We start from the raw sequence: 26,180 nt of genomic DNA, 5'->3' as shown, positions 1-26,180 counted from the left end.
ATTTGGTCGAGTTTTCGATTAGTTGCTTCGAGCACCATGCATATGTCATCTCTTTCAATTCTCTTGGCATTTCACATTTAGCTACTTGACTATAAAAGATTCGATGAGTGCCAAAATAAACCCAGAATATATAAGCAATGGCAGCCTTGGGAGTGTTCAAATGGAGCAGCCGCACAAGGCCTCCGGTTTTCGAAGGCCTCTGAATTCAATTTTGTAATGGTTTTAGATAAATATATATGTGAAGAATATTGAGAGTTATTGAATTGTTGTTCAATTCAGTTGGCCACTTTACCTTGGGTTGTTAGGCTTGATTGGTCTTGGGTTGAAAACCCACATGGGTGCTTAGCTCTGTTTAATTTTTTTATTTGCCTTTTTTGTGCTCTCTCTTCTTTTAATATTTTTTTTTAGGCCTCTCTAATTTCTTCTTCAATCTTCTGTTAGGTTTCTTGACTCTTTTTTTCTCTATTTTTCCTTCCTTGTTTATGTTTTTAGGTGTCCACTATTTTTTCTTCTATTTATGCCAAACATTTTTTCTTAGTTCTTCTAATTGAAATCGTGATTAATAAAACATCATTTAAATTTTTGCACTAGGCCTCTTAATTTTCAGGACCGGCCATGTATATAAGCAGATCGGATTCAATCAAAGAGTCAACGTTGGTAAGCCAAACACCTGCTCTTCTCAACCAGATTCCTCAACTCTCTCTCTCTCTTCGTGCAAATATATTTCGATAAACAAACCGCTTACGGTAAGCCAAGAAATGTTATTTTTTCTTTCTTAAAGAGATCAACGACTGGCAATAAACTACCTCCCCCAACTTCATATCAACCATCTCTGAAAGGCTTAATTAGTGTTCCGAGTTGTACGTTTACTTGTATATCCATATTTGATGATATAGATCGATGTGAAACACTTCCTCTTTCAAGTGGCTCAGAAACAGATATTCATATTCTTAATCAGTTCCTCATTACCAATGGGCCTAGCTAGCTAGTTTAAGAGATTTAATATTTAAGTTCACAAAGATGAATGCAAAATGTATAGTTTTGCGCTATACTTACTCAGCATCTAGGGTTTATGTATGGTGTGAGTGTGTCCCAACACAAATGACTTAATTTTCTATGATATGATATTTCGTAATGAATTCGTAAACTTTTTATTTACACAAACAATTTTGGATTTTCGATTCCGTTTATGGTTATTCTTCACTCTTATGTCTTTGTTGCAACCTCCTCCTACTCTCCCTATGAGGTAGGAGATGAGAGAGCATTGAATAGAGTTCTTGATCTCACTAAGGAAACAAATTTTTAGGGAACTTACAGTGAAAAACCTAATTTAACGAGAACAAGTCGTCCATCGTGCCAAGAAATTTTTCAGTGCTCCTGTCAAATCATATCATCATCTGACATGGTTTGACGACCGAATGAGGAGTGGCCACGTGGATATACTCATTAAGAATAAATATTGGCTTTTCCAAAATACCCCTCTCTACGGACTTTTTTTTTTTTTTTTTTTGGTTAAACCAAGATATCCCCCACTCATAGGTAAGGACTAATCTCTCTCGAGCCGGGTTGGACCCCATTTAGGGGGGAAGCTCTCCCAATACTGGCTGCTCCATTCACAAGGCTCGAACTCGAGACCTTGCTTAAGGGGAACAATCTCTACGGACTCTCTTTGATGCTGTCGTTTCTCCTATCAAACTCACTGGTAGAAGAATCACATGAAGAAAACCCAGATCTGAAATGAAAAAATATCAGAGCATATACTTCTTCTCAGTCATAGAATATGGACTTCGAATAGCAGCATGATCTTATTGGATCAATCTTCTTGTTTTCTCCGCCTATTATTGTTGGAAACCACATGTCTGCAATGTATAGAGAAGAGGATTTATTGAAAAAAATGTAGAGAGAAGAGGATGTTAATTAACTGTTCGTTTAGTGATGAAGGATTCAAGGCTCGATTCAAAATCAATTGAATGGAATTCAAATCTCTCAAAGTAAAAAGAAAAAATCAATCACATATGTCAGTGTCTTTGAGAATTAGGCTTTGTTCATGAAGTTCCACTTTTTATTTTCTAGAAAAATAGCACCCAAATAGTACATCAGCCATGCTGGGCTCTATCCAGTTCTCAATATGATGAAGATTAACCCTTTTTGGACTGCCCAGATGTCCAAACAACCAAAAGTGAAGAAATAAAAACCCAAAAAACCTATATCCATAAATCAAGCAATCAAAATCTACAAGGCAAATTGGCCGAGATGGAAACTTCATTACATGAAATGAAAATTCAAAGAGGAAAACAAGTTCCAGATTTTATCAGACTTTGAAGTGATTCAAGGGATCAAAAGAAGCAATGGGTGGAGAAGGTTTGCACTTCACTGGTTTCCATTAGAGAAATATATAGCATATTAGAGAGAAGAGATGACATCCCGTGGGAGAGAGGAGAGGGGATGAGGGTAGTTTGGATATTTTAATTCTTTAGTTGTATTGAGAGTGCACACGTGTTTACTCCTCACTTGGTTGTCAAATTATGTCAGATGATGATATGGTTTGACAGGAGTACTAAAAAATTTCTTGTGCTGAGAGAGGGGATGAGGGTAGTTTGGATATTTTAATTCTTTAGTTGTATTGAGAGTGCACACGTATTTACTTCTCACTCGGTCGTCAAACCATGTCAGATGACATGGTTTGACGGGAGCACTAAAAAATTTCTCGCGCAGTTGATGTAAAAGTGGTAACTTTTGTTCTATTGGTAGTAATTATTCCACCTAAACTAATGTACTAATTTATATACAATTTAATAAGTATGACAACAAATTTGTTGTTAGAGTGGTAAATATTTATGTTTTTATAATTAATGAAAGGATTACTACAATAACTACACATTTTACCATAACCCACAACAATTGATGTAAAAATGGTAACTTTTGTTCTATTTATAGTAATTACTCAACCTAAACTAATGTACTAGTTTATGGACAACTTAACAAGTGTAACAACAAATTTGTTGTCAAAGTGGTAAATCTTTATGTTTTTATCATTAATGAAATGATTACTCAATGACTATATATTTTACCATAACCCACAACTATTGGTGTAAAAGCAGTAAACTTTTGTTCTATTTATAATAATTACTTCAAAAACTATATCATTTACAAGATTATCAACCATTTTACAATTCCGACAACATTTGTGTTGCGAACATGGTAAAATTAAAATTAGACCAAAAGATATATAAGAACTCAGTATTATAAGGAGGTTCTTCACTTGATAATCAAGGTTCTTCGATCCATTTGATAAAAGTTGTCCAAATATGATATTTACATCTTTGACCACTCAATTACAATAACCACAACAAGTGTTGTCATAAGCCATAATTGTAATTCAACTAGGTGTAAACACGTGTGCACTCAATTACAATAACCACAATAAGTGTTGTCAAAATCACGTAACAAATATTATTTTGATAATATTTGTTACATGATTTTGAACAATGTTACGTATCAAGAAAAAGTGTGTTCTTAATATGGTAAATTTTATTTTTTAAAATGACACGTGTCGATATTTAATTGGGTAACCTGTTGACCAGTTCAAAAAGTTCCCACTATGGGAACTTATATTCATACCTTCAAAATTGGTATTTGTACCTCCAAATTATAGTTGACTTTGTCAACTAATGCCAAATTACTAATAAAGACACAAAAGAGGGAAATAAACTTTTTTTTTTTATAATTCTTTTTTAACCCCACCCCACCCCTCCCCTCCATGATGTCAGTGAGGTCTGAAACTGTGACATCCACGATATTGGTTATCCTAGATAACCAACAGCTCACAGCTCACAGAAAAGAAAAAGAAAAAAAGGTCTCTTCTTACCTTTACAAATAGTATGTTTCGATGAGGCAATTCACAAAATTCTAAACTGTGCATTGCCTATTATATTGCTGCTTGCGCTTTTTTCCCAACTCGAAACAATTAGTAAATATGTGTCTCTCTCCAAGCTAAGCAGCATTATGTTGGACCGGCTTTGGAATACCATGACCACTTTCAGTACGGAAATCTGTACGTAAATCATAATTAAGTGATGAAAACTTTGTATCCGAAAACTCAGTTTAATTAAAAAGTTTGAGAATTGGGAGTAATATCTAAACATCTCAAATAGCAGTATACCAACGTGTTTCTATATTCAATTAATTTAATGAAAAATACTGTATTGATTACCAACTGGAGATTTTTTTTTTTTTTTTTTTTTTGTGCACCTTAATTGTATGAAGTGTAAAATAGGAGATACACGGTACACCCAAGAAATGTCCCTCTGACTCACGTCACGAGGGTTTGGCTCTGCTAGGGTTTCTTTGGCGGCTCCTAGAGTTTATAGGGTTTTTTTTTTTACCCAAATCCTTGGTTCTAGAGTAATTTTCTACGTTGGATCTAGTTTTCTGGTGGTTTGTTCTGTGCTCTGTGAGATGGAGGAAGTTGAGCGGCGATTTGCAGGTTCCTTGGTTCTTTCGGATAGGGAATCGAAGGGGTTGAGAATTGGGGGACTTGCAGCTAGGTCGGCTCTCAAGTATCAATTCGCGGTGGTCTGTAAAGTTCTGACGGACAGAACTTTTCGACGTCAGAGTTTTATAGATCTGTTTTCACGATTGTGGGGGGGCGATAAGGGAGTTACCATCAGTGATGTCGAAGGCAATCGTTTTCTGGCATGTTTCCAGAGTGAAGGAGATATGCGAAGGGTGTTGTATCGGGAGCCTTGGGACTTTGATAATTCATTGATTGTCATGGCTCCTATGGGTGATGCACGAGCTATTACTGAGGTGAGCCTGGGTTCTGCAGTATTTTGGGTCCAGGCTCATGGAGTTCCTTGGAAGTTTCACACACCTGAAGTTGCTGAGGATATTGGTGGCATGTTGGGAGAATATAAGGAGGTTAAAGCTGATGAGAAGGGGTGTTGTGTGGGACGATGTGTTTGTATTAGGGTTTGCCTGGATATCTCCTTGTCTCTGTTGCGGCGTACTGTTGTAAACTTTTCAGAGTTTGGGGATCAACTAATTGAATTCCAGTACGAAAGAGTGTGGGTTAATAGGGCACCCAACAAGAATCTGTTTTGAGAAGTTGGGTATAAAGAATAAGCCAGAGTGGGAACGTCCTTTCCAATTAAGCTTGAGGGCAGATAAGGATGTGCATGGGAGAAGAATAGGCCCTAGGGTAAGGAGGAGTAGTAGGGAGGCCGCGTTTAGCGATGGGGATGTCAGTGGTGATGGAAGTGGTTCTAGGTCAGGTTGGTCGACAGAGTTGAGTAAGCGGTCGCTAAGTAGAGGATCGTCACATCTGTCGAAGCCGATGCAGATTGAGGGACTTGATCAAGATACGGCTTCTTCCCCAGTGAAGTCACAGCCTTTAAAGCCCAAGTCAAATGGCGTGCTGATTGCAGAAAGATTTTCAGCCCAGCAACGTCATTTGAATGTTAGTAAGGTAATGATCAATGAAGTCCCAATGGTGGAGGCTACGGTGAGGAAAGAAACTGATATGTTGGTGGACATTGGTAAGCCCCATACCATGCAGATGACTATCCAACCAACAATGAACTTGGTTGATTGTGATGCCGTTCGTCGGCTCGGATCTGCTTTTAGACAAGCTTTTGGTTCCAGTACGAGGTTTGATGAGAGTGGCCCTATTGTGTTGTCTAATTTTAAGGGAGCTGGCAAGAGTAGTATGGCCTCATTAGAGTTCTCTCTGGGAGCAAATAGGAAATCTCCGGTGGGAAAGAAGAATCTGAAAGGGCGAAAATGGTGTCAGTAACGGTTAGAAGGAAGTTACAGTTGGAAAAAGCTAATACCATACCTGACTCTGAGGTGGAAGGGGGGAAGAGGAAATTAGAGGAGAATTGTTTGACAGGTGATGTACGGCTGAATAAGAAGGTGATGCTATTGTCGAGTATCCCTGAAGTGGTGGGAGCAGCGGGGCTGCCCTACCACGAGCAATGAGGATTTTTAGTTGGAACGTCCGAGGGATGAGGGGATCCCGGACGTTCAGAGATCTGAAAGACTTCATTCATGTTCATAAGCCTGACTTAGTTTTCCTGATTGAAACTAAAATGACGTCATGTCAAATGGGGAGGTTGAAAAGGCGATTGGGTATGGATGGAGTACTTTCAGTACCGAGGGATGAGACTAATGGTGGTTATTTAGGTGGTTTATGTATGCTTTGGAGGAGTAACATTTCAGTTTCTTTTATTTCATCGAGTTTTTATTACATTGATACTATGGTCACTTGGGAGGATGGATATGTCTGTAGAGTGACTGGGTTTTACGGGGAATCGACTGCTAGTCAGAGGCATATATCTTGGGATATGTTGAGAAATTTAGCGGGGGAAAGAGATGGGCCTTGGTTGTGTTGTGGGGACTTTAATGAGATTTTGTGTGTTAGTAAGAAGACCGGTCCGGCTATTAGATCGCAGAGACAGATAGATGAGTTTCGACATGCATTGGAGGATTGTGGTTTGTATGAATTTGCTTTTACGGGGTATGACTTTACTTGGGATAACAAACGTGAAGGTGATGATAATGTGAAGGAAATAATTGACAAAGGATTTGGTAATTTTGATCTCATTCAGCAATGTGGGGGCTTCTTGGCTCATCATCTAGTCACGATGGCCTTTGATCACTCTCCTGTCCTCATTGAGTGTGAACCTCCAATGAGTAATGAAGATGGTAATCAAAAACGTGGTAGAAGGTTTTTGTTTGAGGAGATGTGGATTAAAGAAGAGGAGTGTGGGCACTTGGTACAACAAACATGGTCTGAAGGAAGTAATGGTGGAGTTGTAGTTAAAATTAGAAGGCTGGCTGAGCGTTTAAAATTATGGGGAAAAGAAAAAATTGGGAGTGTGCGGCGACAGGTGAATGAACTAAGGAAGGAACTTGATGCTTTGCAAAGGCAATTTCCCTCTCCTGAAACCATGCAGCAAAGAAGGGAGGTGGAGCTTAATTTAGACAAAGTTTTAGAGAGAGAGGAAATTATGTGGTGCCAAAGATCTCGAGTTAATTGGCTACAACATGGGGATCGTAATAATAAATTTTTCCATAATTATGCAAGGCAGAGAGGTTGTACTAATAAGATTGTTGGTATCTTGGGGGAGGATAATAGATGGAGAACTAGTACAACGGATATTGGTGGTGAGTTTGTATCTTATTTTAGGCAGTTGTTCTCTTCTAGTGGTGGGCAATTCACAGATGACATGTTCCAAGCTGTAAGTACAAGAGTGTCTCATGCTCATGTGAGTGCTCTTTCTAAGCAATTTACAAGAACAGAGATTGAAAGGGCTTTAAAAGGAATGGGAGCTACGAAGGCACCGGGTCCGAATGGAATGCCTCCTATTTTCTATCAAAAGTACGGGAATGTGGTGGGCTCGGATGTGGTAACGAGATGTTTGGACTTTCTTAATGGGCAAGGCTCTATTAAGGAGCTTAACCACACTTTGATTGCTCTGATTCCAAAAGTTGCAGGGCCAAAAAAGGTGGCGGAGTTTAGGCCGATCAGTCTATGTAATGTGATGTATAAGTTGGTGTCGGACTTTGGCAAATAGGTTGAAGTTGGTGCTTCCGGATGTCATCTCGGAATACCAGAGTGCGTTCATACCCAATCGGTCTATTCATGACAATGTGATCGCAGCTTTTTCGGTGATTCATAATTTGAAAAGACGTGGTAAAAAGAGTCGACAAAAGGTAGCGGTGAAGTTGGATATGGCCAAGGCCTATGATAGAGTGGAATGGAATTTCATAAAGAAGATGTTGGAAGTATTGGGGTTTCCCAGCAGATTTGTGGTTCTTATTATGGAGTGTATTGAGACTGTTACCTACTCTATTCTGCTCAAGGGTAGACCTTTTGGGAAAGTGACTCCTAGGCGTGGACTTAGGCAAGGTGATCCAATCTCCCCGTACCTGTTCATTATTGTGGCAGAGGGTTTCTCTTCCTTGATACGCAAAGCAGAGGTTGATAATCATATTCACGGGGTTACTATTGCTCGAGGGGCTCCTTCCATTTCGCATTTGTTCTTCGCGGACGATAGCCTGTTATTCTGTGATGCCTCAAAGGAGGATTGTATGAGGTTGAAGGAGGTATTTGGGAGGTATGAATTAGCTTCGGGGCAGAAGATTAACATAGATAAATCTGCTATTTTTTTTAGTCCGCGGACGTCGAATTTGGTGAAAGAGGAATGTAGTGGTGTGCTTGACATGAAGATAGTCCCTTGCCATGAAAAATATTTAGGTCTGCCTACGATTACCGGTAGAGATAAGAAACGGATGTTCCGTGGCTTGGCAGATAGAGTTTGGAAACGAGTATAGGGCTGGGAAGGCAAGATCCTGTCAAAAGGTGGTAAGGAAATACTCATTAAGGCAGTTGCTCAGGCGATCCCTAGGTATACTATGAGTGTTTTTTAGCTACCAGTTGGTACATGTGAGGATATTAATAAACCCTTAGCCCGGTTCTGGTGGAGTAAGTCGAGTGGTAAAGGAATGCATTGGCGGAGCTGGGACCGTATGTGTATGAGTAAGAATGAGGGGGGTTTGGGATTCAGGGAGTTCCAACAGTTTAACAAAGCCCTTGTGGCGAAGCAAGGATGGAGGTTATTGCGGTGTCGGAATTCCCTAGTTGGCAGAATGCTTAAAGCTCGTTATTTTCCAAGAACCAGCTTTCTTGAGGCTGAGGTGGGTAAGAACCCTTCTTCTATATGGCTTGCCATTGTTTGGGGTGGCGAATTACTGAAGCAAGGGTTGAGATGGAGAGTAGGTAGTGGTGAAGACATTAGAGTTTTTCTTGATCCGTGGGTCCCTGATTTGGAAGGCTTTAGTGTAACTTACAAAAGTGGTTTGGATATGTCTATGAAGGTTTCATAACTGATTTTGGATTCAGGAGGGTGGGATAGCTCAAAATTGGAGCAGATTGGTACGGCTCAAGAAGTAGATGCAATTCTAAGTATTCCACTTGTGAGATTGGGAGGCCGAGATCAGCTCATCTGGAATCAAAATCGGCATGGTAAGTATTCAGTGAAGAGTGGGTACTGGCTGGCCCTTAGGGATGACAGAGAACGTGGTGGGCATCAAAATTCGGTACCAGGGGATTCTGATTGTTGGCGCCATCTTTGGAAGCTCAAACTCCCTCCAAAGATGCTGCATTTCATTTGGAGGTGCTCAACCGGTACGATGCCATGCTTGAGTGCTTTGTGTATGAGGCGTATTGTGAACACTCCTCTATGTACTAGATGCCAACAAGCAAATGAAACGCCTTTACACGCAACATATTGTTGTCCTCAAAGTGTTGCGGTGTTGGAAAAGGTGAGTTTTTTCTCTAAGTTGGGTCATGGTGCATGGGGAAGTTTTGTGGAATTTCTAGAAGATGCTAGAAGGAAGTTAACAGTGGATGAGGTATGTTTCTTAATTGTGCTTCTTTGGCTTAATTGGAAAGAACGAAATGCTGTTCAACATGGTGAGCAAGTCAAACCTACTATGGTGATATATGAAATGGGTCTTTCCATATGGGAGAGTATAAAGCATGCACGACGTCGCAACCATGAGGGTCAGGTGGATGATTGCGTCATAGATGGGAATGGAGTACATTGGGCTCCACCTTCAGGTGGAAGTCTAAAATTAAATTGTGACGCATCAGTGGCTGCAAATGGAGAACAGGTTGGGATTGGTATCGTGTGCCGAGATAGCGATGGGAATATGGTAGCAGCTATGGGGGAGCGGGTCGTTGGAAGATTAAGGCCATGTGCAGCTGAGTTGTTCTCTGTGATGAGGGGTGTTGAATGGGCTATGGAACAAGGTTGGACTGGCCTCGTGGTTGAAACAGATTGCTTGGAGGCTGTGAGAATGGTAAATGGAAGTGATGAATGCCTAGCAAGTGAGGGTACTATTGTGGAGCGCATCAGAGAGTTACTAGTGGCATTGGATATCCACAATATTCGGTATGTTCCTAGAGCGGCTAACATGGCGGCTCATGCTATTGCTGGAGTTGTAGCCCGGGGTAACGGGCGGAGTAGTTGGTTAGGGGTTAGGCCTTCTTGGCTCATGGATGTCATTGGTAATGACGGACCCGTAACTGGTTCTTTTTATAGGGAGGAGAGTGGGGAGGTCTTCGCCACCACCGGTCATTCCCATGTTTTGTAATTTTGGTTAGTTTGAATAACACTTTTTCATTCTAAAAAAAAATGTGTAAAATAGGATTGTGAAATCTTCAAAAATTGAACGAGGTTCGACTACTGATTTTGGAGGTATGAATAGAACGTAAAAGAAGAAGTTTTTATTGATTTTATTGGACGATGGGCATTGTGGGAAAATTAGGGAGGTATAGATAGCAAATTTGTTATCTATAAAAGTAAGTTGGAGGTCTATTAAGTTGGGAGGTCCAAATGCCAATTTTAGATATATGAATAGAAGCTCCCTTCCACTATATTAATTTAATAAAAGTAAAAAAAAAAAAAGGGTATGACATACATCAAAGTACTCTAGAGTCTAGACGACCTCTGTTGTGCGAATGCAGATGTGGCTAGACTTAGGCTATGTTTGGTATGGCGGTTCTTTGAGAAAAATCTGGCTTCTGCTTATTTCTGAGAATAAGTGGCTGAAAAGCAAAGCAGCTGAGTGTTTCGTAAACTGACTTTTTATAAGTGCTGTCAGTGGCAAAAGCAGTGGCAAAGTGTTTGGTAAACTTAAAACTGGCTTATGCTTTTTGTTTGTGGAATGACCAATTTGGACATGAAATCATTTTTTGCCCTAATTATTTAGTAATATAAAATAGTTAAAGTTCTATTTTTATGGTTAGTTTAATATTTTTATGTACATATAGATTATTCTTAACTATCAATTTTTATAAATTATGGTGACCATATAATTAATATTAGACAATTAAAAAAATTATTAAAGTAATTAGACTATGCTCTTTTGGTTATGAGGGAGCATGTTCCATCCTAAAAAGCATGTATTAAACTCAATAGCATTTTGCAAAAACCTTTCCAAAGTCAACAAAATATTATGTCTTGTTGATCAAAAAATAGAATCCAATCATCATGTTCCATCTCAACATTTCATGAATTTCTACATAAAGATTAGAATGAAACTAACGAAATTCCTTGTATTCATAAGAAATCCTAGGGGCAGCTTGACATACATTACTGCACAATAGTCTTCCCGCCCATACATTACTGCACAATAGTCTTCCCTCCTACCATCCCTATAAATTAGAGTGCTTGTTTGAACAAAAAAGGAAGACAACATTCACAAGACATAACTTTCACACTGGTAAAATATATGCCAATCTTTATCTTGGAACAGAAATTGGTTGATCCTGATCACCATTGTCTTCTTCCTCAACTTCATGATAAACAAAAGCTTTGACAGGACCACAAATTAGGTATAAAAACATAACAAAAAAAGGCTCTCTTCCTTGTGAGTTTCGCCTGCATTCATGAACAACATCATCATTTGACATGTAAGTATCACATCATTACCATGAGCATGTCGAGCTCACCTCCCAATCCAACTTCGCTGAGTCCACCGAGGCTGTACTCCATTCAGCTGGGTCTGAGCTAGACTCTGCAATAAAGAATCCCTTCTTTGTTGTTCTGTAAGTAAAAGATATGCATTTTGGATATGTTGAGGAGAGGTTGAGTGCTTTGTGTTGTTTCCATATAGATAGTTCATAGGGATAGGTACACAGAACACACAGAACACAATACACAATGACAACAAAACTAACCTGCAAAAGGAACACAAGCAAAGATAGATGAAGAGGTAACAGAGAGATGTATACTTCTTCACATTATATTTAAAGCCAGCCTGAATCATACGATAACAAGAAATAGTGGCACACAGCCCTATGGCAAATGACGCCCTTTTCTTTCATTTATATATAACTTACAATTACAGCAACCGTTTTTACAATTTGATAATGAATGGCAATGCAATTTTCAGAACAAGTATAAACCGCATACTTTAATCCAATATTCCAAACTAACTCGATGAACAAGAATATGGGTGACAAACAAATAATGAACAAGTCAAAAATAGGTAGAACTAAACACTGAAGCAACAGATCATGATAATCAAGTACAACTAAAATGCTCATAACTCTGTTTATGTTAGCATCCCAATAGAAAAAAGATGTAGCAGTCATTACCAATATATCAAAAACTGCACTAAAAACTTCAACGAAAAAAGGACTGAACAGAAGCATAAAAGTTGAAGGTGGCCATGACCCACATCAATGCAGAACATATGAGAAATTAAATGGTGGGTAACAGCAGAGCTAGACAATTCTGAAAGCAATGACTTGGAGAAACCTACACAATTGCTATAATCTAAAGATTTCAATTTCCAAATAACACATAAACATAAGACCGTACTAGATGTCTGGATATGATTTAAGGACAACATATATAAATAAATCTTCCCATTTTGCCAGAATTATCAGATTGCCTACAACATCTTAAAGTGTTCTTGACCAACATATCTAGATTGTGCCTGTCTAGTTGTCTAGCAATATAAATAAGTTGAACTTAGTCAAATGAGAGACACACACATCAGTACCATTGGACTGGTAACAAATTATGAGCACAGCAGCAAGAGAAGGACCAACAAGAAACTAGAGAGGCATCAAAGAACCCATACCTGCACACCTTTTACTTGCACCTGCTAAATAAGCTCAATAAAGGCCCCTGAAATGCAAAGCACAACCTTGAGACCTTGAAATGCAAAGCATAACCGTGAAATAGATTGAAATAAGAAATTTCAATGAAAACAACAAGCATTGCATTTTCTTCCTAGGAGACCAGTAAAAGAAGTAAACTGAAAGCTTATATAAATAAAACAGTCTACAATCTTAAGCTTTGTTTCCTGATTGATCAAATATGGCATTGTCAGTTTTGCACTTAGAAAAGATGGTAACAAAACACATACAAAATTGGGGTTTAGCAAAGTAGATTTTGCTGATCACCTTCTCCTTCAAGGCTCTAATAATGCCATTGAATGTTGCAGCTACATCAGTGAAGTTAGCAATTCCTCCTCTAATTACAAGGGCTCTCTTAGACTCTTACGGTCATCAGGATCAGAAGTTGCACACTGTAGAAATAATGAGATTACTTATACAGAACAAAAAGTACGAGGTGCATAACTTAATGGAAAATAGAGATGTGAAGTCGAGATCTGGAACGTACTTATTGTTAATAAGGTTCTTCTTACAAATGTACCATGAAATGGAATTGTCAAAGACTTTCTAACACACCTTGAAATAGAGCAAATACAGACTTGATAAACTCCTCAATTTTGCTCTTAATGTGGATTTAAGAATACAATTTGTTAATGATTACCAATATCATCCCAAATGAACATGAAATCAATAGAATAACATATTATTGCACCCAGCCACTAATAAATTATGCATAATCAAATAACCTAATTTTTTTTTTCTGGTCAGAAGTAAACTGGGCACTGACGTATCAAAAGATGGAAACCTATAGTGTAAAACAACAATGACTTCCTGCAAAGACATGAACAAAAACTAATATACCATATCATTGAACACAAAGGTATTACCTCCAAGGGAAGGGTCGCAACCAGTGGAGCAGATACATCTGGTGAAAGGGAAGCTCCCGTTGGGACAAATATGGTCTTAACCTGTGCAAAGTATATAAGTTTTTTTATAGAAGATGCATTTTAGGATTTCAAATATATTCAATAACAAAATGACATCCGTAACATACCTTATCCCAGTTCTCCTCAATGTCAATTCCTCGGAATGCTCACTAGTGGAACTTGATAAGAACTTAAAAGTTTGGAGTTCTTAAAGATGCTTCCTGGGAAAAAAATGAACAAAAAATTCTCATTCAATCTTTAACTCAAATAAGCATACATTACATATAAATATTGCTGCAGAGAGTGAGAACAGAGAATCAATTCCAATGTATAATTCTGAATCTAATCTTGCTGCAGAGAGAAACATAATTCCAATCTAACTGTTACATAACCATCATGTGGAGATCAGTACCCTAAACCATAAGGCAACATTTCCCAAAATAAACACTCCACGGTTCCAAAAAAGTAGTAATCTAACAAAAACGTAGAGAAAGCAGAGTGAGCCATATCCCTTTTTCCCATGATCATTGTGAATGAACCACAATCACAGTCCCAAATCAACCAAAACCCCCATTGATTCAGTGCCCAATTACAAGAATTGAAACTGAAATCAACCTATAATACCTCTTTTTCAAAGAAATTGAAACTGAAATAGATATAAAACTAACCGTGAATCAAATTGCCAAGCAGCCAGCAATCAAGGATTGAGGCTTCAATTTCGAACACGGATGAGAGGCGAGGTGAAGGCAATCAGGTAGAGAGATTATGCGTTTGTGTTTGCAGCGCTGCGTGAGGCTTCGAATTGAACACGGAAGAGAAGGTTTCATGGCATCGTGTAATTGCTGAAACGAAGTGAGCACAGAAATTGGTATTTTCAGAAGTTCATTAAACTACAGTAATCACCGCTACAGTGACAAAAGCCATCTCCTGCTTCTAAAAGCTAGGGTGAGGCGGCTTTGGCTTTTCCATCAAACAAGTGCTAGCTTCTAGAAAAAGCTGGACGCGAGATGCCGAGGTGCTTATAAGCAGGGGAGCAAAAAAGCCCCCCCAAACGCAGCCTTATTAGGAAGTCAAAGGAAGGTGGACTGAATGCAATTGAGACTTATGTCTTCTGGAATGAGCATGCACCAGTTTGTCGTGAATACGATTTTACTGGTACTCTTAGGTTTATGAAAACGATTCAAGATGAAGGACTGTATGCTGTTCTTCGGATTGGTCCATATGTTTGTGCTGAATGGAATTATGGGCTTCTTTTTTTTTTTTTGACTTTGTCAAGGGGAACCCAAAAGCTTCCTAGGCCCAAGATAAACCCCTTCGGCGCATGTGAAATGCTCCAACTGTACATTGCAGCACAGTGCCGAATGGAATTATAGGTTAGTATATTTTCATTCGGATATTTTACAAATTAACTTTTATTACGAACACTATATGACTAACTTCATACCTAATGATGGAACAGAGGACTTCTTGTTTGGCTCCAACCTACCAAACTGTTAGATTCGAACAGCAAACGATGTTTTCATGGTAATTGAAATCACTTTCACTTTACCCAATTTAATTTAAAGTCTTAAACCTTTGTACTTAATTAACATTATTTTTTGTTTTTGGCAGAATGAGATGAAGAATTTCACTACATTGATGGTGGATATGATGAAAAAAGAGAAACTATTTGCATCTCAAGGAGGCCCTATCATTATGGCTCAGGTACATATGCTTACGTATATCATTGTACTGGCTCATGGTTCATATTGATCTATCTTCTGTTCTACACAAATAGATTGTGATGTACTGAAAATTTTCTTAGATTGAAAATGAATATGGGAATGTGGAATCATACCATGGAGATGCTGGAAAAGCATACATTAACTGGTCTGCAAATGTTGCTGAATTACTAAACATCGGAGTTCCATGAATTATGTGTCAACAAAAAGATGCTCCCGCATCAATGGTATGCGCACTTTTTTCTTTTTCGTTATGCATACTTATTTAGCATATTAGTCTTTTACTATTGTTTAATTAATTGCGTTATTTTTTATTAGATAAACACATGTAATGGCTGGTATTGTGACACATTCAAGCCAAGTAACCCCAACACTCCTAAGATGTGGACTGAAAATTGGATTGGCTGGTAAGTTTACACGTGAATATTTATTGCCAAATTTAAGTATGTGGCGTTTGATTGGTAATTTCCTAAATAATTGGTATGCATAATAGGTTCAAGAGCTGGGGTGGTTTAGACCCCCTCAGGACTGTTGAGGACGTTGGCTTAGCAGTAGCAAGGTTTTTCCAATTTGAAGGCACATTCCAAAACTATTACATGGTAATTAGTACATTAGTTTAAATTTTTACACGGATAATATATATTGATAAACATATATGCATATGTTTTGAGTATCATAGTGGAACAAACTCTGGTAGAACAGCAGCTTCATACATTACCACCTCGTATGATTATGATGCCCCTCTTGATGAGTATGGCCATTTGAATCAACCAAAATGGGGGCATTTGAAAGAGCTTCATGAGGTTTTGAAATCCATGGAATATACTCTCACCTATGGCAATATTACCACCACGGAATTGGTTAACTCGATCTGTCTCGGTAAGTACGTAGATAAACCATTTTCACACAACTATGAAAATTCTAAATCGATACAATTTAACTAATGTTGTTTATGTTTTCTTCAGACCACTGTGTTTGCGACAAGTAATTAAGTCAAGTAGCTGCATTTTTGGCAATGCAAATAACAGTTCAGATACTACAATCACTTTCCAAGGAAACACATACACCATTCCTGCCTGGTCTGTTAGTATTCTTCCTGATTACAAAAAAGAAGCATATATACAACACTGCTAAGGTATAACTAATTTCTTTTTGTTTTTTCAAATTATTACTTCATCATTTTTTTTTTTTTGTGTGTATTGCATTTTTTAACGCTTTTGTTGAACTGTTTGCAGGTAAACACCCAAACTACAGTGAAAGTAAAAAGTGTTAACAAGGCTGTGGATGAACCTGAATCCCTTCATTGGTCATGGAGGCCTGAGAAGACGGATGACACCCAGCTTCTTGGAAAAGGTGAAGTTGTGGAAAATCATCTTATGGAACAAAAAATGCTGCAAATGATGCTAGTGATTATCTTTGGTATATGACAAGGTAATCTAATGACTAAAGTATGATCAAGATATTCTTCCAGAGTTCCAGTCTACTAGGTTTACTTAACTGAGACTTTCTTTTTCAGTGTTCAACTCAGTAAGGATGATCCAATTTTGAGTGGGAACATGACACTGATGATAAATGAAACTGGTTACATTCTTCATGCTTATGTTAATGGAGAACATGTTGGTAAGACACCAGAATTTGGTCTATTAATGTATTTGAAATTTACTCAGTCCTGTTACTAATCTTTTCTAATGAACTTATATGGGTTCTCAATGGGCTGCTTATAACGTGTTCAACTACGTTTTCGAGAAACCTATCAGGTTGGTTCCCGGAGTGAACACAATTTCATTGCTCAGTGCTACTGTTGGATTTCCGGTTCGTGCCAATTATGACAGGATCCGGCCCGGATTTCACCCTGAAATCTGAAGTGGACCTGCGGGGCCCACCTTAGAAGAAATTCTACCAAAAATTTGGCGGAACTTCCCATAAAAATGGACTACCCAAAACCTGTAGAAAGACATTTACACTTCTAAACCATCCATCCTTATTCTCCTAGAGCCACCATGCTCCCCAAATCTCAACATCTCCCATTTCACAATTACAAATCTCAACCGAATAACGTGGGATGGTTATCAGAGCAATTTTAATATAAAAGGTAAACATGGATAAAATTGATACGCGGAAGCTATGTTGTTTGCTATGCCTCAACTCCATGTACGCCCGACTTCAACTATTCTAGCCTGCAAACTGGGCATTTGAAACCTAAGGGCCCAGGGGAAAGTAATTGAAAAACACGTTAGTGTGAGTGGACAAAAATAAATAATTAAGATGATTTAAATGAAGCAAACTTGAATATTTTCCTACTTATTTAAATTTATAAAACCTCGATGCATGCAACATTAAAAAAAATAATCCCTTTAACTCAAAATCTCGTGAAAACATACCAGCCCCGCTAGTTAAGTAATAATAGGATATGGGGAAGAAGAAATCATCATACGGGTAAAGGAGCCCCTTAGGCTCTACCTACCCTCGACTACCACTCACGTGAGGAGGAGAATCCTCGACTACCACTCACAAACACAAAGTAAGTGAGGAGGAGACACTATAGAACGACCCCAGTATGGTGAAGAAAATAATCAAAAACCCTAAATTTCCAGGAATTCATAATCGATTCAAAACTTACCCAATCTTCACAAAACTTCATATATAAGCTCTACAACATTTATACGATTTAATAGGCTAAAAATCGAAGCCAGAAACCTGCTTTACGCGCCACACCCACAGTGGCGGCACGTGGGCCCCACGCGCCGCCGGCCACCACCTTCGGTGGCCACCAAATTTTGGCAATAGCCTCGTCTCAACCATATGAACATCTTTCTCAACTACAACAAAACCAGAAAACAACTAGAAGTACCTCAACAATTAAGGAGAAGCTTGAACCCGATTCATGAATAGTGACCCGTAGCTTCCAGCCTTCAGTTCTTCCTCCACGTTTCGATTCTCGGCAAAAGCTTTAGGGAGGATGATCTACGTCTCAAGCCGCTTCTGATCGGCCAAGTTTGGCCAGTTTTGGTGGCCGAAATCTGGAGAATGAGGCGTTGACCGAAATCGGTACCGTGGTGTTCTCGGCCTTGGGTCTTCGTTTTCTGGCCTAGACACCGAGAGTTGTCACCATAGGAGTGGCCTGGAGGTGGAGACGAGTCGAACGGCGTTGGTTGGGCGTCGATTGGTGGCCGGAGTGGAGAGAGAGATATAGTTGCAGAGGAGAGAATAAGAGGGGAGGAGAGAAAGAGAGTTACTGGCCACAGTAAAAATTTTGAATATATTCTATCTACCATAAACAGTAACTTTGGTATTTCGCTTATAACTTTGGCATACGAACTCCGATTTTTACGTACCATATATACACACGCTCGGTTTAACGTCCTCTACAACTTTCATGAAGAACATTTTCTTAAATTTTGATCCGAACAAAAAGTCAACTTTTAGGGCCACTAAAAGTATCAAAACAGAGTAAAAAAAGTGAAAATAATTGTCGTTTACAGTCCAAATGACTAGTAAACAAATAAATTTAGGTTCGGGACATAACAAATTAATATCTGTATTTTCAGAAAACATTGTGATTGATTGACTATTATATGAGATATTTAAATCAAAGTCCAATTTCGTAGTTCAATAGTGGATGCAGTCTGGTCACTTTTTCTTTATTAATTGCGGTCCATTGACTATTTGTTCTATCCAATTTGCTCCTTCAGGTCAAGAAAGGAAACAAATTTAAATTACCTGATTTTGCGAAATTTTCATTATTATTATTTTAAATTTTTCAAAGATTGAAATTTAAATGATTAATTATACATAATCATTCCAAAAATCATGAATAAATATAAAATGAACATAACTAAACAATATAAAACTTAAAACATCAAGTCAACCTAACTACGAGGTATAATTAAAGAACTTGAAATCAATTTAACCAAAAAGTATGCAAGCATGAGTGTTTTACCTCATACAAAGGCATATATTTTTACCTCGCAAAGAGAAAATATGGCATTCTAGTATAAACCTAACTAAAAGGTGGAAAGTGAAGAACATTAAATAAACCTACCTATAAGGTACATATAATTATAGAACACGAAATCAACATAAAAAATAATATGCAAACCTAGACCTCATATAGAGGTATAATTATTTTCACCTCATAAAGAGGTATGTTTTTCACTATATATGTCTAAAACAAAGGTAAAAGTTTAGCCACGTACTATACCTAATATGCAGATACCTAATATGAGGTATACTGAAATTTTGAGCTCTTAATACATATACTACAAAAATTATGTAATGTTTACCTTAGAATAAGATTCAATAGTGGTTTGTCAACCAACAATATACGCACACACACGCATATTCTTTTCCAGGTTAAAGGTAAGTTAAGAAGGAAATGTGAAAAAAAAATGAAGAAGAAGAAGAATAGCTACCATCGATGGAATGATATGCACCAAAAGGACCACAATCGTTTAGGGCCAACAAGAAAATACCTTGACCATAGAAAGCTTAATGCTAAAGAAGGAGAACCGCGTTCATAAAATACTTGACATTACATACAAGAGCCACAACCATAGAACCTTTGGTGTTGAAGAAAAACATTATCAAAATATTGCTTCAGAAAGATTCTTAACTTATAGAAGACATCTTTTAAGTTAGAATAATTTTAGGAATGATTTACATTAAATATCTTATTCAATTTCATATCAATTCCATAATTTTATACCAAATCAATAAGAATAATTTAAGAAAGATATGCATCAAATATGATATTAAATTACTAATCAGATTGCTAATTTTAATCCTATTAATTCTTGCTTTTTATGTGCAAAGACATTCAATAAGAACATATTAGTCATGTAAAAAAGAAAAATAAATAACGATTGAGTCAGCACGATGGAAAAGGAAATAAATTTGAGGTGGAAGCTGAGTCATTGGACCACAATTAACAAGAAAAATTGATGCAGACTACAATCAATATGAAGTCTAGTTTTTGGACTTTAATCTAATTAACTCTAATATTTACCAAAACTTTACTAATGCATTTTGTTTAATGATGATTAGAATTATGGAGGTGGATTTGAGGACATCAAAACTAGAGTACCTGGTCCTATTCAATTGGTTGGATAAAGTGGAGATGAAACTGTGATCAAGGATTTGTCAGAACACAAATGGTCATACAAGGTTGGACTCCATGGCTTGAAAGACAAGCACTTTAGCTCTGCTTCTCGTTTTGCAACTAAATGGTCAGTTGAAGGATTACCTGTAAATAGGATGATGACATGGTATAAGGTACATAACCCTAAACTCCGATGTGTATAATTTTTCATAGGTATGGTTTTGCAAACCCTAAACCTAAAAGCAACCAAGTGATAAACTATTTTTGTTTGCATCTTTTAGGCAACTTTCAAAGCTCCCCTAGGAATTGAACCAGTCGCGATGGACTTTCACGGGTTGGGTAAGGGCCATGCTTGGGTGAACGGGCATAGCATTGGGCGATATTGGCCAAGCTACTTGGCTCCAAAGGATGGTTGTAGTGTTGAAGCTTGTGACTACCGTGGTGCATACGACAATAACAAAGATGGTAACAACATTTTTCTCAACCTAGATAATTTATTCAATTGAAATATTTTATCATTGTTGAAGGATATTGATATTTGTGTGTCTTATCAAACTAGGATTAGTTATATGATTGTAATAGGAGAGAAGGTTCTAGAATTCCTAGTCCTATTCAGAATAGTTTTCCTTGTATCATTAGAATGTGTACTTTGTAATCCTTATATATAGGGCTCCTATTATCAATAGTGGAATACACACAATTCTTTTATCAATCTCTCTCAATTATCTCATATCCTAAAATACGTTATCAGCACGAGTCCTAACCCTGAAATTAGAAGCCAAAATTTTTCTGCAAAGCATCCTGCTGCGCAACATCAAACCCTAGAACCCCAAAAAACCCGTACACACCACCCTTGGCCATGCACCACCTCCATTGCTGCAAGTCCTCCTCCTCCTACACCTCCGTGTGCCATCATCTTCGAGTTCAAGATAAAGACCAAGAAGAAGAACAAGAAAAGAAATCCAAGTAAGTATTTAAGATTAAAGTTCCTGCTTTCTGTCTTTAATTTCTTCTTCTTTTTCTTCGGGGACTTGCAACCTCCCTTCTTCTACATCCCACCTTTCTGTAACGTGGGTTTGATTCTATAAAAGTGGAATCGTGGGGATTCACGCTATACGAACTAAGAGCATTCGTATACCATGAACTAAGAGCGTTCATGAAGAATCGAAATATTACGGACTAAGAGCGTTCGTAAGCTACAGACTAATTAGAGTGTCCGTGAGCATCAAAATTTGACCATTCAAACATCATTGTTTCGATCTAATCCAAATATTCTTGGAAACCGATTTCTTGGTAGCATTAAGGCTCAGAAATCTTATATTAGTTTTCGTGGAAGCATTGACTCAGAAACTAATCCGTTCTTGCTTTCCTTTTTAGGATGTCAAACTTGAACGAGCTCGATTTTGCTCCATTGAATTCTATGGGCATGAGATATTTCATGTGGGCTCATAATGTTGAGCTCCACCTAATTGCCCTTGATTTATTGTCTACAATCTAAGAGCCATGTTCTAAAGGAACCGCCAAACTGAGATAGATAATTTCAAGGCACTTACCCTGATGAAGCGCCACATAGAGATGACACTCTACTTTGAGTACATGAATAAGGATAGCGCTAGAAACCTTTGGGTAGCGCTTCGTGAACATTTTAGTTAACATTCACGATCTTCCGAACTTAGAAGCACGACGGAATAATCTCTACTTTTCTAACTTTGAAATAGTTATGGAATATTGTTCGGAAGCAAAATTGATTGAAAAAACCCTAACTACCTTCCCTGTCACTGAATTAAGATTCTCTGAATTCTATCAAATCTTAATCAACGAAGGACGGATCACAAATCTCCGTCAGCTAATTGGAGCTACAGTTTGTATTGAAAGGCACAACCACGAATTTGTGAATATAGAATTTGGCAGGCCTCAAGATGGCTACCATGAGCACCGTTTAATGGCTAGAAGAAGCCACCATGGACAATATGATCCATATGATTAACCTGCTCAAGAAGGTAATTGCCAAAATTGGCGAATGCATGACCAAATGAGTCATGACGTTAAGGGTATAAGGGTTGGACACCATGGCGCCACTTTTGGCCATGGTGATGCTATTCCAACGCCATTGATCCTAGGGATATGTAGTGTCAATGCACCTCAATCAAGAGAGCATCCTTTTCATGGTATTTTATGGAGTATTTGATCAACGGTGATCATGACATCGAGTTAAAGGAGACTTTAAATCTGGCGATGAAGATAAAATGCCGCAGATTTTTCGTATAGTCTTTTATTTTCCAAGAATTATATAATGGTCATTATGCCTTAAATCAATAAATGACAATTGTCTTAACTCTTTCTCACTAAGCTCACCCAATTAAGTATGATGTCTAGTAAACTAGTTGAGATTAGTGGTACTTAAGTGAGCTTTGCTCCACCGATATCTCTTCTTACTTTCTTGGTCATGTTTAATTAGAGTTACCGAAAGAATTGAGTAATTACAATTTGTCTAAATTTGATTTTTACTTTTGGTCCATAAACTTTGATGTAATCATTGGCTATTATTATTAATAAAGTGTCGATTCTTTAATTCGAACTTTATTATTCTAAAGATATAAGAGCCAATGATTTTTATGTGGAGACACATAGTAAGAATGGACATAAGTTCCTTTGCATTATCCCTAATGACTATGGACGAAAACGAGTATTAGAGAAACTTATGTGTCGCTCTAGTAGGTTATATGTAACCACTATTTAAGTAAATAAGTCCAATGACATCATAAGAGATGACTTTTGGGACACCGACACATATGGGCTTTGGCATGACCGTTTGGAACACCCTCGTCATGATGATCCGTAATACTAAAGACTTCACACGGACATCCCTTCTTCAGAACGAAGAGAAATAAGAATCAAAAGTCGATTCAAAGAGAGCATTTCACCGCTGCCATGCACCCGACCGGCCAATGCCGGCGCCTTGATTCCTCCGCGGCAAAATCATGGCTTTGACGCCATGTATGGAGACTTGGCTCCTCTCTCTACTTCTCAAAGTCAATTGTGATATTGTGGCTCAACCAAAACCTTCATTGGTTGATTATAAGGCCAATCTTTCGTTCTGTAAAGCCTGTTTTTTAGGATCGAGACCATCCTATGCAAAAGACACTAAAGAAATAATTCCATTCTTACATAGAATCCAAGGGGATTCTGTGGATCGATTCAACCAACTTGCGGACTGCTTAGATGTTTTATGGTGTTGGTTGATGTGCGGACACGCTGGTCACGTGTCGCGCTATCGTCCACTCGTAATACTGTTTATGATAAACTCATGTCCCAGATCTGTTAATGCTTGGATCCGTTGGGGATCTAATTAACGTAAGTAAGAGAGAGAGGGAGAGAGTGACACGAGATGTATAGTGGTTCACCTCCCGCCTTAGCGGGAGACTACGTCCACTTGAAAGCTTATACTAGTGTGTCGAGCCTTGCGGCCTAACAAGATTACAAGAGATGTAATGGGATTATGTTGAATGGTGTTTAAGTGGGAGGAGACATTCCTTTTATAGGTGAAGGAATGCTTCTCCTTTACATTGTTTTTGATGTGGGACAAGCAACCATAACTATTCTAGTCTAGAGAGCCTATTTGTGAGGGCATGTTGGCAAGGCCGGGAAGGTGGCTTCCCGGCGACGGATTTGCGACTTCCGGATACCGTAGCGTAGCTTGAACATAGGGCTACAAGATGCATGTCTCTGTTGGGCCTCACCATGGCTTGTGGGTCTCTCAAAGAAGGTGTTACTTATGCTTGGTGATGTAGAGAACTAGCTTGCTAGTGTAGGTATAAACAAGTCCCCGAAGTTCCCGAGTAAGAGTAGCTTCTTGGTTGGGGAGTTCAAATCATGAAGTCATCAAGCATAAGTAATACCCGAGAGGCGCACGGCCCCTACAAGTCCCCGAGCTCCGCAAGCAAGAAGGGACTCGCTATCCTGTATCACAAAAGACAAAAATTCGTATATGTAGTTACATCGAAGGTGCACTAATGTATGAAGTGCATGAGATAATGGGGCGTCGTCCTGCCGCATGGCGGTAGGTCGCAGACCATAGACTCGTGGAGCCCGGAGGCTAGATCATATGTAAGAAGACATGAAAAAGTGTGGTGCCCGGAGGCTAGACCACATGTGTGAAGCATTGTGAACCGAGAGCGTAACTAAAGCATGTTGGATAAGTGGAGCGAGTTAGGTGTTCGAGCGAGTTGGGTGTAGGCGCTGTACGAGCGTGCGGGGCGTAGCCCAAGCGAGTCGCGGCCATGCTTTGATACCCAAGCGAGTCGTAACCGTTTCATAAGCGTTTATCCGAGCATGTTTAATTGAGCTATAAGTGTCACAAGGTTCTAGATGAATGTCACATGAAAGTGAATTTAAGCATGTATGTGTGTAGCATGTACTTGTAGGAAAGTTGCTAATTAATAACATGTTGTAGGCATGCTTGAGGGTTATAGAGACATGTATAGTCATGGCATCAGCGGTAGCTCAAATTGCAAGAGCGTAAAGATAAGAGGAAGGTACTTATCTGGCGGATGCGGGGTGTCGAGGACGTGCATCAACTCGTAGTGGAGGTGGAATGATTGAAGGAATTGATTTTCCGTGCATGCAGTAGGTATACCGCCCAGAGAATGCAGCGGAGGAGGTGCATCTTGTAGCGTTGACTGTGGTTCTGCAATGTTGACCATGCACCCAAGCGTTGACTTGGAGTGGATTGTTGACTTGGGAGCTTAGTTCGTAGCGTCGGTGCCCAGCGGCGTTTCCCATGGGAGGACCGAAGCTAGGATGGCGGAGCTGCAGTTGGAGGGTTCCCAGCGGTGCAGCCCAGCGAGCAACAGTCTAGCAGTGGCGGAGCGGAGCTGTGCAGTGGAACTGCAGCAGAGCCATGCAGATTGTGCAGCGGAGGAGGAGTTGGGCGGAGGATAGCCGGCGGAGATGGAGCTTTGCCGCTGGTGGTGCTTAGCGGAGGACGGCTGACACGAGCGGTGCCGCGGTTCGAAAGTTTGGCGGAGCGGAGTGGAGAAAACCAGTGGAGGATGCCGGCGGGGGTCCCCTGGCGGACGACTTTCCGGAGAGGACCTGGAGCTGCAACCTGGCGGAGGAGTAGGCCAGCGGAGCACGAAGCTAGTTGAAGCTGGTGGAGTCGGCGGAGTACCAGTTCGGCGGGGAACCGGTTCAGCGGAGAACCAGTTCGGCGGAGCGGAGGTTGTCCGGCTAGTGGTGGAGGTTTTGGTCAGCGGTGGTGCTCAGCGGTGACTCAGCGGAGTCGTATAGTTCAGCGGTGCCGCTGACCAAGTTCGGCGGAAGTGATGTCCGGAGCGGATGAATGCAGAGGGAGCGAAGATGGCTAGCGGAGGGGGCTGCATTCGGGTCCGGCAGAGCTGCAAAGCAGAGCGAAGGTTCCGAGCTCGCGTTCAGCGGAGCGGAGTCCGAGCTTGAGTCCGGCGGAGATGGAAGTTGGGCGGTGCAGCACTGGGCGGAGCAAGGCGCTGGGGATGCTGAGAAGGAGGGTTGGGCAGTCTGTCCGCTGATAAAGTACAGCGGAACAAGTCCGGCGGAGCTTTGCGGAGCGGAGGCTCGAGCTCGCTAGCGGAGACCGGATGCATGGACGCTGACCCAGCAGGTGGATGAAGCAACTTGGCCATGGCTGCTGGCATATCGAAGAAGGAGGAGCTCAGCGGAGTTTGGAGGCTCAGTGGGGGATCTGCAGCGGTGAAGGCTGC

At 39.5% G+C, this 26,180-nt stretch overlaps 1 protein-coding gene, 1 long non-coding RNA gene and 1 pseudogene across 3 annotated transcripts; 2 read left to right on the top strand and 1 right to left on the bottom strand.

Annotated features, from left to right (window-relative positions):
* Window positions 1-4,458: 4,458 nt before the first annotated feature.
* LOC121051163 lies at window positions 4,459-5,103 on the top strand. Its single transcript, XM_040513230.1, has one exon. The coding sequence runs from the start codon at window positions 4,459-4,461 to the stop codon at window positions 5,101-5,103; it is 645 nt and encodes a 214-aa protein (XP_040369164.1).
* Window positions 5,104-11,608: 6,505 nt separating this feature from the next.
* On the bottom strand, window positions 11,609-14,614 carry LOC112188794. 2 transcript variants are annotated; one of them, XR_005807122.1, is made up of 5 exons: window positions 14,292-14,614; window positions 13,752-13,844; window positions 13,585-13,665; window positions 12,661-12,707; window positions 11,609-11,829 (listed from the first exon to the last, which is right to left on the bottom strand). It is a non-coding gene; the product is annotated as an uncharacterized LOC112188794 (long non-coding RNA). The 2 variants fall into 2 exon arrangements; XR_002931562.2 differs by having other exon boundaries at window positions 14,248-14,384.
* Window positions 14,615-15,073: 459 nt separating this feature from the next.
* Window positions 15,074-20,948, top strand: LOC112183619 (annotated as a pseudogene).
* Window positions 20,949-26,180: the final 5,232 nt, after the last annotated feature.

The sequence above is a fragment of the Rosa chinensis genome, chromosome 2 (genome assembly GCF_002994745.2).
Source record: "Rosa chinensis cultivar Old Blush chromosome 2, RchiOBHm-V2, whole genome shotgun sequence".
NCBI lineage: Eukaryota > Viridiplantae > Streptophyta > Magnoliopsida > Rosales > Rosaceae > Rosa > Rosa chinensis.
This window is presented reverse-complemented; position numbering and strand designations above follow the sequence as displayed.